Genomic DNA, 20,515 nt, shown 5'->3' with positions numbered 1-20,515 from the left:
AAAAACACACCACCCTCCATTCAATCAGGAAAAACACAGCAAGATGGGTGAAATGAAATGTACCAGGTAAAATATGGAACATCCAGAAAATGTCTTGGCAAAAGGCAGAATTTGGTTCCATCCTGCTGGCGGACACTCCTGTGCACTCCCATTCTCAGGTGAGTCAGGTGAAACGAGGATCCAATTCACATTAAGGTGCATGTCTTTTGGATGTGGAGAAAAATCACATGGACTATAGAAAATATGCAGATTTCATACAGAGAGGTACTGGACTTCCATGTTTTTAGACTGTTGTTTCTGGGGGAATGAGTGCTTATCCTGGAATCAAGTTTTAAATGGGACACAATTCGTTCAAATGATTCACCACACTTATTTTGAGTTAGTAGGTAATCTGTCTTCATATCCTTGGGGTATGGGAGAAAGCCAGGAAACTTCATATAGACAGTGGCTAGGCTCAAAATCAGATGCATGTTCCTGCAGTTATGATGCTTGAACACTAATCATGATGCCATAATGCTGCTTAGAGTAAGGGGAACTGTAATTATTGTAGTCACAGAATTTCATAAACTGAAAGCTAACATTCTGATACTTTGAAAGAGGTCTGTCTCCATTTTAACAAGGAGAGCAACTTCCCACCATTCTGTCAGAAATGCCAAATGTCTTAAAAGGTGTGTCATACAAGAACGATCACCAAAACAGAACAGTTCCAAACAAGGACCTTGCTCCTACACTGTTCCTTTTCACCTACAAATTAGTTACAGTCTGACCAGTGGGTTGGATCCCTCCACATTCCCACTTCAAGTACTATGTAGGACTGTCCCTCTTATCCTACTCCCAGGCCTCGCTTCCTCCTGACTTAAGCCCAATATTGAGATAATTCAGGACAGATCTTAAAACCCATCCCAGAGTTACTTATAGACACAAGGTTGGCCTTAATGGCTGCAAGAACAGCAAGCAAATGCTGCCTCTAGGGGTCCTTGGTATGCTTTCCTTAACTTGGATTAGCCCTTAAATGAATACTCCACTCAAAGTCAAGTCAAGTCAAGTTGGGGGTCATGCACTGGTACAGTGCGTTGCCACACCCATTACACAACGAAACAACTCGAAATACCGGTTTGCAAAACACAGGCAGACACGTGGTCCAGTCCCATTGACAGAATTTATTTTTTTAATATGATTCTTACCCTAGTTTGGTTGTAGTGATGGCCAAGAGAAATGTGAATCTCAAGTTTTCATGCAGAATGAGAGAAAAGAGTTTGTGATATAACAGAACTCACTATGACCAGTGGTCTACAATAGCAAACAGTGTGACAACATAGAACATATAATTTCATTTTTGTAAAATATACAAATTTATATAAAATATAAAAAGTCTCATGTTTCTTGTGTTACACAATCCAAATGTCCTTTATCCAGTTATATGTGCAAAATGTACAAAATACATGCTAAAATGTTATTCATAGTTTCTTCGGGAAACATCAGCATACATTTTAAACAGGAAAATTCATTCCTATACAGCTGTGCTTTTGAACTGAAGAATTACCTCTTGTCCTCATTCACTAGGCAAGAGTACTATCTTTATTAAATGCACAATATTATGGGAATTTGTTTTCCTATTTATAATGCACAATGATTTTTCTGAAAGTAACTATTTGAAAAATGCACATTTTGCATTTTGATAATTTTTGTGACTGGATAATGGGCACATGGTTCATGCAAGACAAGAAAAATTAGAATTTTTTCTTTTTTCCATGAATGTTTTTCACATCATTTTCCATTGTACAGCATTACCCTCCAATGGGTTAAATTATATTATAACCTATTTTTCTCGTCCTGCATGAAAATTTGAGATTACATTTTTTCTCTACAAACTACTTGAGAGTGAGTAATATAGAAAAAATATATAAAAAAAAAAAATTTAAGTAACACAATTTTATTCTAAAATGCATTAAAAAGTTTTTTTTTTCTTGTACTAAGATTTTGTTGGTTATATGTGACTAAAAATAAATTGTGGGGCACCCATAATTAAATTAAAATACATTGATTCATTGAAGTGAAATTTCTAACCAGCTTAATTATGGAACGAAAATGACACATCATATAAAACTGATCAAAGTATGTAGGATAATGGTTATAATTGGAGAAATTTTCAAATTATGAGTTATTTTTTAACTATTTTTAAGAGAAAAGCCAAGCAAAATGACACCTTTTATTGGATAGCTAAAAAGATTACAATATGCAAGCTTTCGAGGCAACTCGGGCCCCTTCTTCAGGCAAGAAGACTATTTTTAAGGAACCTATGCATTTTAATTGAATTAAATTAACTAGCCAACCCGCGGCGTACCATATGCCGCATAATCAGGCCAGTTTTTTAATCATTTTTAAGCACAGGGAGAAAATGTAACATTTGCAAAATCGGTAATGTAATAAATCAGCAAGAAAAGCAACATTGTAACAATGCACGGAATGAACCAACACACAATCGTCCGTGCGGCGTAGCGAGGTGGGAGGGGGGTGTGTACAAAGTGCAGGAGCATCTAAGAAGCCGCATGTTTGTCGCGGGTGCGAATTGCTGTATGTAGCGTGTACAACACTTTGCCATGCTGTACGCGGTCGTGCGTCGTAACCGAAAACTCGTTTTTTAAAGACTGCTCACTTCATTGTGTTTTAACCTCAGTTGTAAAGGAATGTTTTAATGATCCATGGGATACCCCTCGCAAACAGTTTTACACGCTGCATATGGCGATTCACCTCCGCGAGAAACATGCCTCTATTAACAGTCAATATGTGGGAGGGGGGTGTGTACAAAGGATAGGGACGAAAACAGCGGGAGCGTATGAGTCGCACTTAGTGGCAATTCCACGGTTTGCAGCCCGAATGGGGTTCAACGGCTTACCCACGCCTAGACACACGCTCAATCTCATGCATAATTATTTATTGAATGGTAAACACTTATGGAAAGACACGGTTGTCTAAAACAGGTTAGTGTGAGAATACAACAGTAAGTTAATGAAAAGATGGAACTCTGGAGAGAGCAAAATACAACACAATAGTGAACCCACGGCATAACAAACGCCGCATAATTATTTATTGATGGTTGAACACTTCTGGAAAGACACAGGGACACCCCTCGCAAACTGTTCTACATGCCGCATACAGCGATTCACATCTGCGACAAACAAACTGTTTTACACACTGCATACAGCGAATCACATCCGCGACATGATTTTTCCTAGATGGTCCTGTCGCGTCCAGCCTCGTTCTCGAAGCACACACACTGCTTGCTCATGTGTCCGCAAGAGAAACTCACGGAGAGCCGCCCACCAGCTGCCTGTGTGTGTGCCTCTGTCTGTCTCTGGCGCGGCTTTCTCTTGCGCTGCCTCTGTGTGAACCGGTCAGGCACAGAGAAGGTCAGCTGCTGACAGAGCATCTCGACTGCTGCAGGGCCGGCATTGGTGAAGCAGGTGAGACGGTAATGAAACAGAGGCACAGGGCTTATTGGTTTTTAAAGGCTGATTCCTTCATTGTGCTTTAACCTCAGTTTTAAAGGATTGTTTTAAGGATCCCATGGGATACCCATCACAAACCGTTTCACACGCTGCATATGGCGATTCACCTCCGCGAGAAACATGCCTCTACGACAGATGAACATAAATGACGCCATTTTTTCTGTGAACTTTAAAGGGTCACCTTTAGCCAAGGCATTAAACACTTCTCAAAGTCACTTGACAGGCGAGGATTCAAAACATCAATTGAATGCTTATTGATTACGTAAGAAAAATAGCTTTGTTGGTGTATGTGTTCCCTTCATTTGCCAGCAAAGTTCAAAGAGTGACAGAGCACACAGCTCATTCTTAAATATGGTGACTTCTATAGTGTCACACACACACATCATAGCCACCAGTATCCAAGAGGGCAGGACAGTTAGCGTAAGTGTCTATGAGCATGCAGCCAGTGCACACAGATAAACCTGAGTGATTTTAAATTGTCTCATTATTTTATCCTTAGTGAAGCACCTTATATTTAAATTTATTTGTTTAGTAGATGGTTTTATACAAAGCAACTTACAAAAGAGGTCAACATAATTTAAGTAAACATCATGTTTGGCAACAGATGTTAAAGGACAAGGGTGCAAAATTGATCATCACAAACAAAAAGCTCGGAACAAAATATAAACTAGTTACAATTCCTAGTTAATAAAACCTAACAGTTAACTTCAGGTAGACAAAAAATCCCCAAACACATCTTAAACACACTAAGGCAGCTGATTCTAACTTCTAGGAGCTGCACATGAAGAGAGTCGTGACTGACATTTGATGTCATGCAGATGTGGCATCACCAGACACCATTCAGCAGCAGACCAGCGTTGTCGAGAAGGAGTGTGTAACTGTGGAAGTGTTCTCATATACTGTACAAAAGTGCTGACCCATTGACTACTCCGTAGGCAGGCATCAAGCATTTAAACTTAGTGTATGCTGCTACATGAAGCCAAGGAAGTGATCTAAAGAGAGGAGTTACATGTGCCTGCCTCGGTTTGTTAAAAAACATGATTTTAAATCATTCACTTCCGATAGTTCTTGTTGTGGCAGTAGCTACATAAAGTAAAGTGTTAGTGATTCATTCTTTGAGGCCTGCTTTGGTTTAAAGCTGCTCATGAATAACCTGCTACATGGCAAGGCTGTATAGAGGTGTTGTCCATCTGAGTGTGAGTCAATCAATCCATACTTTATGTACCACCTTCGAGTGGGCGCACAAGGCAATTTGCAAGCTTGTAATACTACAATGTAGCAGGATTAAGTAGCTCATAAAGCACAGAAAGTGAGTTAAATGGTGGTAGGTGGAGGCAGCAGATAAGTCATGGGCATGTAAAATAAAAAGTGTGCAGACAGATATAGGCCCAGTTGACCTGACTAAGCTCTGTTGATTCCTTGGGCTCGGTGGCCTTTTGGAACATGGTATCATGAAAAGCATCAAATGCAGCTTGGGCTTAGAGGTGCCAGTGCCGCTGGAGTCAAAATTGACCTTAAATGTTGCTTGCCTCATATTACTCTTTTGTGTCAATAATGTTTTTACAAGAATATGTCTGTTCTTTTCTTCAGATTGTTATATCTTGAACAATCAATATTTTTTTCTGTAGAATTCTTGATAACAACAGGATAAGTACCATCCACCAGAAATCATTCACAGGATTGCAGTCACTCTTCTTTCTGTAAGTACTATAAGTGGTTACTCACTTTCTCCAAAACAGCTGCCAAATTAACAAGCCAGCCCAACTAGAAACATAAGTCAAGACAGGGGATTTAAGTCCTGTGGACTTGAAACTAGCTTTCTTTTGTATGTCTGGGTGGAGGTTTTTGTGACTTATGAACTACTTAAGTGGTGTCAAGGGCAGGTGAGGTACCTCAAATTGAGATCACATGGATGGAGTCTCTTGAATGGTGAATTACCACAATCAAATTGATTTTGAAGTGGACCCTTATGATTAATGGATTACATATTTTAGAATGGCGAGGCAAGACAGTGTATTCTGTTGAATTATCTTATTGGGGCTATTGATACACTCAGGTGAGCCAGGTACCCGTGTTGTGGGGATTTCAAACAGAGCTTTAAAGTCTATTAAATTCATCAATTTGGATGGGTACATGGTCTGCAGTAAATGAATTTGTCAGTTAAACTCTTTGAGCAGTATTAAAATGGCACCACTAGGCCTGGGTAAAAATACAGACTTTTCCAATTAATCATTATTTTTCGCTTAAACGATTTGATATCAATTCTTAAAGTCTACAGATCGATCTTGTGAATCTCTATCCTGCCATCCATCCATCCATCCATCCTCTTCTGCTTATCCGAGATTGGTTCGCGGGGGCAGCAGCTTGAGCAGAGATGCCCAGACTTCCCTCGCCACTTCTACTAGCTCTTCCGGGGGAATCCCAAGGCGTTCCCAGGCCAACCGAAAGACATAGTCCCTCCAGCGTGTCTTGGGTGTTCCTGCCTGATGAAGCAAACAGGACAACATCATCTGCAAAAAGCAGTTACTCAATCCTGAGCCCACCAAACCGGACCCCCTCAACGCCCTGACCGCGCCTAGAAATTCTGCCCATAAAAGTTATGAACAGAATCGGTGACAAAGGGCAGCCCTGGCGGAGTCCAGCTGTCACTGGAAACGGGTTTGACTTATTGTCGGCAATGCGGACCAAGCTCTGACACCAGTTGTACAGGAACCGAACAGCCCTTATCAGGGGGTCCGGTACCCCATACTCTCGGAGCCCCCACAGGATTCCCAGAGGGACACGGTCAAATGCCTTTTCCAAGTCCACAAATGTAGACTGGTTGGGCAAATTCCCATGCACCATCCAGGACCCTGCCAAGAGTGTAGAGCTGATCCACTGTTCCACGACTAGGATGAAAACCACACTGTTCCTCCTGAACAGTTCGACTATATTACAGACCCTCCTCTCCAGGACCCCCGATTAGACGTTTCCAGGGAGGCTGAGGAGTGTGATCCCTCTGTAGTTGGAACACACCCTCTGGTCCCCCTTCTTAAAGAGGAGGACCACCACCCCGGTCTGCCAATCCAGATGCACTGTCCCCGATGTCCATGCGATGTTGCAGAGGCGTGTCAACCAAGACAGACCTACAACATCCAGAGCCTTGAGGAACTCCGGCATATCTCATCCACCCCCAGGGCCCTGCCACCAAGGAGTTTTTTGACCACCTCGGTGACCTCAGTCCCAGAGATGGGAAGGCCCACCACCGAGTCCCCAGGCTCTCCTCCCTCATTGGAAGGCATGTTAGTGGTATTGAGAAGATCTTCAAAGTACCTGGCAACCCAACCCCAAACCCCCCATACCCCCCGACCCACTACGTCCTGAGTCATTTGGGAGCATAAAGAGGAGTCCTCATGAGTTGAGAACTTATATTATTTCAGAAGTATTGCCTCAGAGCTGGTGAGTGACATCTTTTGGTATAGACCCTGTAAGAGGGGACTGCTAACTGGTCTTCCTTAAAATGTATGGGAGTAGAGGCCTCTAGGACTGTTACCCTTTTTATCTGAAGCATGGTGACCTCAAGGCCTAGCATGTTAGCTTATTTTGTGAATATGCCATTGAATTCTCATCATTGTGAAGACTAGGCTCCCCTGTAACTAACACCTACTCGTTTTTAAACTATATTGGGAGAGGCCAATATGATTGATGACTACCCTCACTTGAAGAGTACATTGGGTGGCCTCATGGCTCAATAAGTTTCCTACGTCAACAGGCAAAAGCTACCATACACCTTAAGTTTTTCATTGAAGCAACTGTTAAGTATATGTAAAGACACAAGCTAAGAATCCTATTATTTCGGTAACTAATATGCATGCTTACAAGATGCAAACTTTCTCTCACAATATAAACGTGAAAGCCAGACTGACCCTCTCGTTTAGCCCTGGACCCTTTTCTTTTCAGGTCTCTTTTGAATAACTCAGTCAGAAGCCTTCCAAGAGAATCGTTCTGTGAGGAGCTGCCAAGGTTAAACTGGTTGTAAGTATGAAAAATCTAACTGTGACTGGGCATTTTCCTGTAGAACCTCTCCAACCACCAATCTTAAGTATGGCAGCCAGTACATTTTTTTAAATTCATTGTGTTGTTATAAAATTCCTCACAGCCATGGAAGATCTGCCTAAAAAAAGGAAAAAGTTAGGGTTACGTTTAGGATTGGGAAAGTTAGGGAGGGAAAATGCTAGAGTACCACCACCAAAGGCTGACTATGCTACTGAACTTCCCTGATCAGATTTCTTAGTAGAATTAAAAATCCCCACCCTTCGTTACAGTAGCAGATGGACAACAGTTCTGCAGCTTATTCTGGTATGAAACATTTGGATTATGTGCATGCAAGCTGAGACTGACTGATGTACAACCTATCACAATGGTGCTGATGTCAGGATGTGAAGTCACACTATGAGGAAATTAATTATTCTAAGAGACTTCTTGGTCTGTTTTCTTTCACCAGGGATATGGAGGGCAACCAAATCCAGTATCTGAGGAGCAAAGATTTCCAGGAATGCACCATCATGACTGTGCTGTGAGTAGCTGTTATGATCCCAGCCCTCTGGCTATGTCACTGATATCCAGACCCGCTCAGCTCATGCAGAGGCTCTGGCCAGAAATGGATGCTGTTGTCAGACTCACCCCTCATGATGGCACTGGTAGAAGGGTGTATGTCAGAGAGAACTGCTAATTATTGTGCCAGGGTTTTCATATACAGGGAGTAATTCGATAAGAGGAAACTGATTATAGTGACAACTCACCTCTCTTTTTGAAGATTGGACTGTCCATATGAAGGCACCTGGCATAATGAACAAGAAAAGTGCAGCCACATGCCAGACAAAACTAAAAGCAGCAGCACCAGACTAATATATAGAAAGAGAGGGTAATGGTGATTAGTGCTCAGGAGGGTCTGATATAATATAGCACAGAGATTAAAATGGTCTGCACTTCCCAAATACAGTATGTTACTAGAAATATCAAGTGGTAACAGCCAGCAACAGCAAAGTGGACAAAGAACAAGAATTCAAGTGATTTTTTTTCCTTCCTTTTCAGAATCCTACGCAGAAACCAAATTCGAGGGATAGAAAGGGACGTATTTTCCAGGATGCGGCTGATAGAGCTGTGAGTTGTCCTATGCAGTTCTTTTCATGTTTTCATTTCAAGGAATATCCGGGGAAAATCTCAGGTTAGGTAGTCACCTTGCACATTGATGCCATGAGCTGAAAACATAGCCGAACTTCATAGCAGCAATTATATGTAAGAGTAAGAAATTCAAATGAGGTAGCTATATGTGCATGGTCCATGGTCCCCATCGCAAAGGAATAAGCGCCAAACCAGCCTGCTGTGCAGCATGCCTACAAGTTAGAGTAAATTGTGCATTTATGGACAAAATACACAGATAACAGCAAGAGTCCACAAGTGTTAGAGATGTGTTTAATTGTGCAGGACAGAAGTTATGGCCATGAAAAGGTATGCACTAGACACAATAATTGCTTACTTGAAATTAGACAAAAATAAGATAAAAATATTATAAACTTCAGTTAATACATTTCAGGGTCTCAGAGCCCATAGCACTGAGTGGAAGGTGGGAAACAAACCTGAACCGAGAACCAGACTATCCCAGAGCAAACTCCTACACTGTCACACAGAGGGTCATTTAGAGTCACCACTTAACTTAACCTTCATGTCTTTGAGGTTGTAGAAGGCAAAAAAGTACTGCGAGAAAAAACAATGTTGACATGTGGAGAATATGCAACTTCCACACAGACTTTCAACAGGCACTGCACTGTATACACAATGTATACAATGCACAATTCTTTAGACACAGATGCAAACATTTTACATCTAAATGATTTCTTACATTCTTGTTTTTACGAGAGTGTGTATTTGTTCTTGTGTGGGAAATGTCACCATGCTTATGTGTGTTTGTATAGAGGCTTGTAGGTGTGTGTAAACTGCCGAGTGCAGTATATGTGACTGAATTAGGTGTGAATTCAGGTAAGTGCGCAAATGTATTTGTAAAAGAGCACAGGAGTTTGGATTACCCAATATGTACTCTTTGTGTTTGTGTCAAGGCTTCTTTAAGAGTACATATGCATTTGAATGTGTATGTGCTAGATAATTAAATGTGTGGCTTTGTATTGATTTGTTTTGCCGATTTTTGTGCACTCTGATGACTGTAGTGTTTTAGAGACTTTTTCAATGCAGAAACTACAGACATGATGTGTGGATGCCTTGCTGTACTGTTCACTTTATGTTAGGCCAGACAGGTATCTCTCACATCTCACATCATTCAGTCCTAGCAGTGCGGCCCATTGACTACAGAGTTGGACTGTAAAATATCTAAGCAAGCAAGTCATTTAACTTACCAGTGCTCTAGTCATAAAATGTGTACCATAACTGTGAAAGCCTCTGAGAGTACGATACTGAGGTGCTATATAAGACAAAACATGTCTATTTGTTCTTACAGTGACCTCTCAATGAACCAAATTAAAGATCTGCTGCCATCCCTCTTCCGGAATCAGCAGAGTCTGAAGCAGCTGTGAGTATGTGTGCTTCTAATGGCTAAGGCAACTTGAATCCTGGAGGGCTATCATGGTTGCAGCATATTGTTTGGAGTATTCTTCTCTTTTTCATTTATTGGATGATTCTCTTTGTTCTTGACTTTTATTATGTCCAACTCTGCATTTCAATTTTTTTTCAACGTTCATTATCAGCTCTTGCTGCTGATTTTCTATTGCAATTTAAAATCTGATATTCTTGAATAGATAATTTGCTTTTCTGCCTTGCCATTATAACTGACTGCATTGAAGGGCGCGGGGTGCTATGGAGAGAGGATGTGTACAGTAGGAGAAAGATTGGAAGAGCAGTGTGGAGAGGAATGGTCAAGGCTGAATAGCGTGGACACAATGGAAAACTATTCTAATATAACAGAGAGAAAAGCAGTCAGCTATGATTCCAACTACCTTTTTTATTCTAACCCTTTTCCTAATTACTGACAAGTTTTTGCTGCTAATTAACTCTTTTGCCTTAATTTTAAAGGACTTACCATCTATGACTTGGGCTCCTTAATTATTTTGTTTTCCTTAATTAGCAGCCAAACAATAATGAGATACAAAATGAAGCAACTTATGACCAACCAGCCTGTGTCCATCACACAATAAAGGTGAAGGTCACAAATAATGTTGATCTGCTCAGGTCCATAAAACATCTTGATGACGTTCTTATAAATTAGGAAAAATCAACAGCTTGAGAAATGTCAACTGTGGCAGAAAGAGAGCAGTAACAAGTAATGGAATTAAATATCAGAATTAATTAACAAGAAGAATCGGATTCTAATTAACAAACTGGCTGGAGTTTGAGGCCCTGACTTAGCCTGTCATCTGTTGGCTCGCAGCACATCTCATTTCTCATCAAGCAATTCAGAGGACTGAATCTTAAAAAAACAAGGCAATTAAAATGAAGGGAAAAAGAAGACAATTAGCAGCAAAAATGGGTCACAAATTAAGGAGAGGGTTAGAGTGAAAACCTGTAGCCACAGTAACGCTCCAGGACCAGAGCTGGAGACCCCTGGGCTAACGGTTGTTCCTTTTTTTGAGGATGTGACACTACCTCTTAGCGTCCAACTTTATTCAAGGTGCGGCTGATCTCTGTAGGCACATGCAAAGTGGAGGTTCTCTCTGAAGCATCAAGCATCTTCAATTGAGCGGATAAATAAAACACAGCTTGCTGGCTCCCCATTCCATCTTTTCTTCTACAATGCTTTTATATTTTCTCTCTCTTTTCCAGGAACATTTCTCACAACCCTTTGGCTCACATCAATGACACTCAGTTTGACGGCCTCATTAACCTGCACTCCCTGTAAGTGTCTCTTTGTGCATCTGCATGCGCATATGTATAAATGGCAAAGTGATCACTTCATGAGAAGGAGCCGTCATGACTTCTGCCCTAACAAAGCACATTTCTGTCTGTCTCTTACTTTTTCAGAAGCATGGAAGGGATAGAAATTCCAAATATCCATAACCGCATGTTCAGAAAGATGGAAAACCTGTCTCACATGTAAGTATGTCAAACAGAACCCTAACTCTGCTTCTGGCTCCCCAGAACGCACATCATGTCATGCACCTACACGTACAGCTTCTTCTGGCCTCTTCTGCTTGAAATGCTTGTTTTGTCTATACACTTTGTAAAGTTCTGCGTCACAAGATCCAAAGCCAATTCCACCAGGAATTGGGCACAAGGCTGCTACTTAGCCATTAATGGGACACCAGTCCATCACAAGGCACACTCACCCAGGGTCAGTTTGAAGTCCATGTCCAGGTTTCATCTAGCAGGCATCTAGCATCTTTGGGGTGAAGGAGAATACTGAAGTACCAGAAGGACATGTCTGGGCCAGGACTCTAACTTTGACTTTAAGAGGGTACAGAATTGAAAGAAAAAAAAAAAAAACTACCTATAGTCCTTCAGAATGCTGCAGTTTTTCCGAATATTGCATTTCAATTACAAACTGCTCTTAGATAGTCAAGATATTTATAGATAAACTGCACAAGAATCACGGCATATCTATCAGGATAACATGACACCAAAATGAAAGTACAATTTATCGTGGCTCGAACACTTTGTGTAGCAGTTTGATAAAATTAACCGTGAGTGCTGGCCCCTCTGTCTCATAATCTAATTTGAACGATTGATCCATGAACCTGCAGTTACTCTTTTTACAGATATAAATGGCTGCCATGAATCAGGAGGCTGTCACACACATAAAACACAATAGATGTCATTGAAGAAAATGAATGAAATTACTGAAACTCTGACATGAGGCATCCAGCCATCTATTTAGTGATCCCGCTTAGTCCACTACATGTTATTTTGAAATTGAATGCTATCCTATCAGGTGTAAGGGGGAAGCAAACTCTAGATGGCCAGGCCATTTAAAAGTTATCAGTTACCCTGATTTTCCTCTGGGAGGAAACCTTATGGCTTTAGCCAGCCATCACATACACATGGAAACTGTTCAGACTCCACACAGACAGTGGCTGGACTGAGATTTGAACCTGTGGTCTGTTGGATAAACAACTGTGCCAACGTGCAACTTAACATGGTATTAGTATGTAGCATCGTGATCAGTCGTATAAAGGGATTCACTCCAGACATAAAATTCAGTGAACTAGTATAAGCAGGCCTTACTTCATAGGTAAGCCACCTTTGAAGACTATGCTTCACACATAAAACAAAGAAAAGACCAAAGTAGTGGTGATGGGAAACAATAAGGAGGGTTTAAAGTTGGATGGAGAGACACTAGAAAGTGCAGACTGAGTTTGTTTATGTAAGTAGCCTGATAAGGAGCGACAAAAATTGCTCAAGGAAATCCGTAAAAGAACGTTGATTTGCAACACTGAATGAAACCTGGAAAAGCAGAGATACCTCAGTGAAAGTCAAATAAAGATACTGGATACTCTCTGCATTACTTTATGCCCTTGAAACATGGACATCGAAAAAGAAGGAAATTTTGAAATTGGATGGCATTTGAAATGAGATGTCACAGGAAGGCTTGAAAAATTTGATGGAGACAAAAGGTGAAGAAATAATCGTAAACGAGAAAAAAAAAACTTTGTGAGATTACTAAGGAACAGAATTGATGTCTCTTTGGGCACATATGCAGGATGGAAGAGGAGAGGCTAATCAGAATAGCAACTGAGAGACAAAGAAATTGGAAACAGTTAGTAGAGTAGGAAGACTAGCAAGAAGAAGGATTGATGACATCAAAGAGTGGCTTGGAGTAACAGAACAGACAGCTATACGGATGGCTAAGGAAAGGAAAGAATTCCAGAAACCATCTGGAAAAGAATGAAAAGCTCCATCAGCCTCCATGGTCTCTAGATGGACTACAGAAGATCTCTGCATTTGGATCTGGATACTTTGTGCTGTAGCATACTTCCAGCAGTAATCAAATGATTTCATTTTAGTTGAAGTGGACACATGCAACTGATTTTTCTGTTGTGTCCATCCATCCACATCTTAATGGTGTGCCAGTCTGTCTCAGGGCACACACATGCCAACACCTTGGCTCACAATCACGTATGGCTGATTTAAAATTGCCAATTAAATGAATGCCCATGTCGTAAGCATTTTAAAAGCTGAAAACTTGTGTGTAATCAAATGAGAGGAGCACTGTGGGTCCCCAGTGAGTGCTGCTGCCTGACAACTCTGAAGAGGTGGATTTCATTTCCAGCCTTTGAAGGAGGACATAACCTTCACCAGTTTCAATCTAAAGACAAGCACCTTGGGTTGATTGGCTGCACTGAGTTAGCCAAGTATGGGTTTCTCTTTGAATAGACAAAGTGTATTCAGAATACGTAATCGTGGATGTAAGTTTTTGAGGAAACTGACTTGTAAGTGGATGTCCCATACAGCTCAATGAATTCTATTGAGTAGGTTACTAAAGAGGGGTGTGATTGGCTGATGCTGTGACCAGGGTTCACTTCAGCATATAGGCTGAAGAAGCTGAGACTACCAGCAACGTGGAATTGAATTAGGAGGGCTTCAAAATATTCAGTTATGTTACTTCCCAGGGGACCACTTAGTCACTTCAGATCTGTCTTCTCCCATAAAACCTGGGCTGACTTTAGATATGACCTTCTGCCCCTGGTCTTCTATGAGCTCCTTTCACTTCTAACATACTTTATTCTCTGCCTCCCTGCCTTTCTCTACCCAGATACTTTAAGAAGTTTGAGTACTGCGGCTTCTCCCCTAATGTGCGCAGCTGCAAGCCCAACACTGATGGCATCTCATCCTTTGAGAACCTCCTGGCTAACATCATCCTTCGTGTGTTTGTCTGGGTTGTGGCCTGCATCACCTGCTTTGGCAATGTCTTTGTTATCTGCCTGAGGTCCTGTGTGGTGTCAGAAAACCGACATCACACCATGTCCATCATGGCATTGTGTTGTAAGTATGACCCTTTGTGGGGAGGGTTACAGAGTATAGTTAAAGGTGGACAGCAGGCCCATAAGAGCCAAGATGCAACACGCACAGAAGCTCAGTTTAATCCTGATGGCCTTGTGTGGACCTGCTCACATGTAGAGGTGTATTTTGTCAAATAGATGATATTCCCATATGCCCTTGTGGCCTGATTTCATCACATTCCAACATGGGTCTGTTAAGGCTCCCTCAATGCCTGTGGGCCACCAAGGCAGTGGACAGCTGGCCCAGACCCATAGATGATCCTGATGTAAATCTTAGTTGTTGACTGTCCCTGTTCTTTTATGTGCCAGGTGCGGACTGTCTGATGGGGATCTACCTCTTCTTCATTGGAACCTATGACATTCGATATTGTGGGGAGTACAACAGGCATGCCCAGGAATGGATGGAGAGCATGCAGTGCCAGCTGATTGGCTCTCTGGCCATGCTGTCCACTGAAGTGTCTGTCATGCTTCTGACTTACATGACTGTGGAAAAGTACCTCTGCATCGTCTTCCCATTCAGTCCACACCGAGCAGGCAAGAAGCAGACACTCTTCATCCTCATCACTATCTGGGTGTTAGGCTTCATCATAGCTGTTGTACCCTTCTTCTACAAGGACTCATTTGGGAACTACTATGGGAGAAATGGAGTCTGCTTCCCTCTCAACTCGGACCAAACTGAAAAGCTGGGAGCCAGCATATACTCCACCTCGATCTTTCTGGGTGAGATGGAGCCTTGTGGCACATGATGGTTATGAGGTTCCAGAACAGGACCTGAGGTTTCTGTTCACGTGTGGAGCCTGTATGCTTGTGGATCAAACAGCAAAAGTCAATTGCCTTTTTCTCTTTAGGGTTGAATCTGGTGGCCTTTGTAGCCATTGTCTTCTCCTACACCACCATGTTCTATTCCATTCGGAAAACGGGAGCCAAGACCGGGGAGAGAAGTGTCTACCAGCGAGAAGTGGCCATTGCTAAGAGGTTCTTCTTCATCGTTTTCACCGACGCACTATGCTGGATTCCCATCTTCCTTCTCAAGCTTCTGTCACTGCTGCGGGTTGAATTCCCAGGTAGCTGCCCTTTTTTGTGTACTCCTCCATTTGGACCACATTTCAATGTTTCCTTCCTCTAGATTTCTTTATCTGCTCTATACTTAACTCTTGATCTGCTTTCTTTTCTTCTTTTTCCCCCCTCTGTCATTTCTCAAGCTGTCACTCCTCTCTTCCCAAATATTTCCTCAGTCTCTCTTCCTCTCACTCCCGTTTTCACATCGTCATCTTCCATGATGTGCCTCCTGGCGTTTTCTCTTCACTTTCTTCTCTTTGCCATGTCTTCACACTTTCTGTGTTTCACGTGTTCAGCCTCTTCATCACTCCTCATTTTATATGTGCCTTCTCTTTCTTCTCGTCACATCTATTGTCTCAGATACTCATATTATTTATTGACCTTCTTTTATGCTTGCCAGTACCGGTGTGTACCATAACACTTGTTTTCTTCTAGTCCTCTTTCTGCACACCACCAGCTCTCACTTCACTCATTTCTAATTCTCACATCCACTTGTTCTTTTCTCCTCCATCTCATCTTCACATTTCTTCTGCTCACATCGTCTTGTGCTCTTTACACTTCACTGGGGATCTACGTCATATTTCACTACTCTTCTTACCCTCTCATCTTGTTCTGCCTTTCTCCCCATTTCCTTATTCTCCATCTTTCCTGTTCATATTCTTTTGTGATCTACCTTCTCATTGCTCAGTCTCCCTGTTTCTACTGTGGGGCTTTCAGTTCTAGTTTAGATGCGGAATGATAAGCCTATTGCTAGAAATCTATACTAATAAAAGGCAAAGCCCTCACTCACTCACTCACTCACTGACTCATCACTAATTCTCCAACTTCCCGTGTGGGTGGAAGGCTGAAATTTGGCAGGTTCATTCCTTACAGCTTCCTTACAAAGGTTGGGCAGGTTTTATATCGAAATTCTACGCGTAATGGTCATAACTGGAAGCAGTTTTTCTCCATTTACTGTAATGGAGATGAGCTTCAACGGCGTGAGGGCGGAGTTTCGTGTGACATCATCACGCCTTCCACGTAATCACGCAGTACATAGAAAACCAGGAAGACCTCAAAAAAGCGCTCAAGAAAACATGCATTATATAATTGAGAAGGCAGCGAAACAATAAGAAGCGAGCGAGTGACATATACAACCATATTCATGAGTTCTGCTACTTCGGAAACAAAGCACGATGTAAACCTACTCTTTAAATTAAGTTCATAGACAGGCTGCCGCTGGCATTTGTAATTTAGTGCCTGCCCATATAAGGCCGTCCGTCAGCGGCAATCCAATAGCAAACTGCCACGGGTAAATATTCACGGGTGAAGGACTGTGCTTATGGAGAGGAAGATGAGATGGTCAGGGTGGTGTTTGACACAAACTCAGCGAAACTGCGAGAGAAAGTTTTAAGTGCCAGGACTAAGGTAACATTAAATACAGCCATGGACATAGCACGAGATGGCACCAGCACAGCTGGGAACCTTCGATGCAAGTACACCGAGTGGCTCACGTGAACTGACGCAGTGCACAGATAAAAGCAACAGTTCCAAAGAGCGCTGAACAAAACCGAATTACACAATTGAAAAGGCAGCAAAAATATGAAGCGCCTGATAAGCATATTCATAAATGCAGCTACTGTGGAAACAAAGCACACGGTGGAAAAAGTCAATGTCCCGCTAAAGGAAGACAGTGTAAAAAACCCGTGCATGCAGTGTGTCAGGTCTCAGATAAAGAAGAAGACGAGCTGTTTATTGATGCAGTAAGAAACGAATCGATGAATGAAACCTGTCATCTTTACAACGATTGACAAACACGGAATGTAACTTGAACACAACACATCCTACAAATACGAACCTGATTGAAAGAAATAATGATAATCAAATCCTTGATGACAGCAACACTCAGTAACACTCACAAAACAAATACTGTATATTGACAGTCATGTTACGTTATTTTTAAAATGTTCCCTTTTCTTTTCTACCTTTTTAACACACTACTTCTCCGCTGCGATCGCGGGTATATATATATGTATATATATATATCCCGCTCATACTCGAATAATGGATACTTTATTCGCCATCAATGATTGTTTTGGTAAAGCCATACTCAGTGTATTCATTAGATGAACGGTAAAAAGTAAGAGCGAGGGAGGATGACTCATTGAGGCATGCAGGCTGTAGTGCGTCAACTCTATCTGAATTGCGCGATCACATTTGAAAAATATATCTTTTCAAGTTCTATTTAGTCCATATGTATCAAACTCAAGGGCAGGGCCACATCCGCCCGGCGTAATTATATCCGCCCGAGATCATTTTATATACTGTAGATCTAAAATGACATATGAGCAAAGACAACTGAATGATTTGATTTGTTATTGCACGTAAGAGCGGAGTCAACGTTTTAACAAACAGCGTATTGCACTGATATCCTGAAATAGCTGTGTGTGTATATATGTAGATATGTATGTATATGTATATATATGTTTATATATGTGTGTGTGTATGTATGTATATATATGTATTTGTGTGTATATATGTGTGTGTATGTATGTATGTGTGTGTATATATGTGTGTGTATATATATATATATATATATATATATATATATATATATATATATATATATATATATATGACAGCAACACTCATCACTCACAACAGTGACAAAACAATTACATTGACAATCAGGTTACGTTATTTTCAAAATGTTTCCTTTTCTTTTTCATTGCTTCTTTAACACACTACTTCTCCGCTGCGAAGCGCGGGTATTTTGCTAGTAAATCATAAAAAGAACTGTGGTGGGGATTCACATTCCATGAACCTTTGAATCGAATCTCCCTTGCGAATGTCTTGGGATGCTTTTTAAAACTCAAACCATGTCCTGTACATAGACCACCCCCATCCAGGCAAATCAGCAATATTACACTTCAGTCACCTGGGGCCTCATGTATAAATGGTGCATACACACAAAAATGTTGCATAAGAACTTTTCCACATTCAAAACATGATGTATAAAAACCTAAACTTGGTATAAAGCCACGCACATTTCCACGGTAGCTCATACCCTTTCATACGCAAGTTCTCCGCTCGGTTTTGCAGACTGGCGGCACCCAGCGTCAAAGCAGTGCTACTGTTCCTGTGTGTTTTATCTTTCTTTATCTTTTTTTATCACATTAGCTCCACAAATGAGACACACGGGTTTACCGGCAATGTCAGTAAACATATACTCAGCCTCCCATTGGTTTTTAAAGGCTCTGTTTTCAGAATCAGCTTTTCTCTTCGACATCGTGTGGGCTAGCTTCTCAATAACTTGCAGCATCATAAGCTAGACTTGATTAACGCGGGAAGTGTTCGGCAAGGCAGCTGAAGCGCTGCATTATGGGATCTGTAGTTTATTGTGTTGCCAGCGCTTCATATCACCGGGCCATTAATAACAATAATATATAAAATGATCACACGGGCCGGATATAATTACACGCCAGGCCGAATGTGGCCCGTGGGCCTTGAGTTTGACACATTTGGTATAGAGGGTGTCAAACAATACACAATGCATGTCAAAACAAAAAACACGCCATGAAATCCAAGGAACTTTATGTGGACCACTAGGATCAAACTGTGGTGAAACACAGATCAGGCCAAGGGGATAAAATCATCTCTAAAGCCTCGAGTGTCCTCAGGAGGCCAGGCCTTAGTAAGTGTGAAAGAGAAGAAGTTTGGAACAACCTGGACACTTCCTAGAGTTGACCTTCCGGCAGAACTGAAGAAACTGAGCAAGAAAGGCCTTCGTCATGGAGGCAAGCAAGAACCCGATAGTCACTCTAGCAAGAGTTACAGAAGTCCTCTGCAGTGAGAAGAGTCATCTGTGGGAAGGACGACCATCTTAGTAGCACTCATCAATCAGGCAGATATAACAGCAAGCTTGGAGTTTACCAAACGGCATTTAATGGAATTGGAGAGCATGCGGAAAAAAGATTCTCTGATCTTTTTAGAGAAAAACTGAACTCTTTGAGCAGAACTCCAGGCACTGTGTCTGGTGAAGACCAGGCACTGCTCATCATCTGCATCACACCAATTCTCCAGTGAAACAAGATGGAGCTTCCCAGTGGCATGAACAGGAAGAATGGTCAGAACTGAGGGAAGGATGAATGCAGCAAAATATAGAGAGATCCTTGAAGAAAACCTGGACATGACCTCAGGCCACAGTTCACCTTTCAGCACAACAATGACCCAACGCAAACAGCCAAGACAATGCTGGAGTGGCATTGGGTCAAGTCTCTGATTGTCCTTGAGGGGCCAAGCCAAAGCCCAGACTTGAACCACATAGAACAGCAGAGGAGAGACGTGAAGGTGGCAGTTTATGGACACCTTCTATCCAATCTAATAGAGCTGAAGAGGATCTGCCAAGAAGAATTGGATCAACTGCCCCAATCCAGGAGGGCAAAACTTGTGGAGACTTACTCAGGAAGGCTCAAACGGGCTTCTACAAAGTAATACATTAAGGGTCTGAATGAGGAATTTCAGTTTTTGATTTTTAACACATGTGCAAACCTTTTTGCAAGCATGTTTTCATTTTCTCATTAGGGATTATCGAGTGTAAAGTGATGGGCAAAAATGGAACTTTCACCGATGTAATGTTAAATCCAATGTATCCATTTAGAATTAAATCTACAACAAAATAAGAGTGTGCAGAAAGTGAAGGAGGTCTGAATCCACTATACAGTATCCGTTTGGTCAAAGTTTTGATGTTATCAACTTTGAGAAGAACAGTATAAGAATTTGATTGCTAAAGATGGCGCCTGTCAGGCCGTGAACAAACTTATGCTTTACAGATGCAGGACATGCTTTGTAATTTAATTGATTAAAGTGTAACATTGCTGTTTCACTCGGTTGGCTTGTCTAGATGAATGACCAGGACGTGTCGTGGTCCAACTTGAGCCGCATTATAAAAAGCGCCCCAGGCAGGCTGGCCGGCCAGCCGTCCGT

General features: G+C 41.6%; 1 protein-coding gene across 1 annotated transcript in view; it reads left to right on the top strand.

Annotated features, from left to right (window-relative positions):
* The window catches only part of rxfp2l (relaxin family peptide receptor 2, like), a 62,670-nt gene that overhangs the window by 40,187 nt on the left and 1,968 nt on the right, over window positions 1-20,515 (top strand). The window contains exons 8-17 of the mRNA XM_039766364.1: window positions 5,138-5,209; window positions 7,449-7,523; window positions 7,993-8,064; window positions 8,583-8,651; window positions 10,000-10,071; window positions 11,319-11,390; window positions 11,517-11,588; window positions 14,245-14,474; window positions 14,801-15,211; window positions 15,340-15,555. Coding sequence (XP_039622298.1) covers window positions 5,138-5,209; window positions 7,449-7,523; window positions 7,993-8,064; window positions 8,583-8,651; window positions 10,000-10,071; window positions 11,319-11,390; window positions 11,517-11,588; window positions 14,245-14,474; window positions 14,801-15,211; window positions 15,340-15,555 — 1,361 coding nt within the window. The remainder of the gene's footprint in view (window positions 1-5,137; window positions 5,210-7,448; window positions 7,524-7,992; window positions 8,065-8,582; window positions 8,652-9,999; window positions 10,072-11,318; window positions 11,391-11,516; window positions 11,589-14,244; window positions 14,475-14,800; window positions 15,212-15,339; window positions 15,556-20,515) is intronic.

Source organism: Polypterus senegalus, chromosome 10 (assembly GCF_016835505.1).
Source record: "Polypterus senegalus isolate Bchr_013 chromosome 10, ASM1683550v1, whole genome shotgun sequence".
NCBI classification, from domain to species: Eukaryota; Metazoa; Chordata; class Cladistia; order Polypteriformes; family Polypteridae; genus Polypterus; species Polypterus senegalus.
This window is presented reverse-complemented; position numbering and strand designations above follow the sequence as displayed.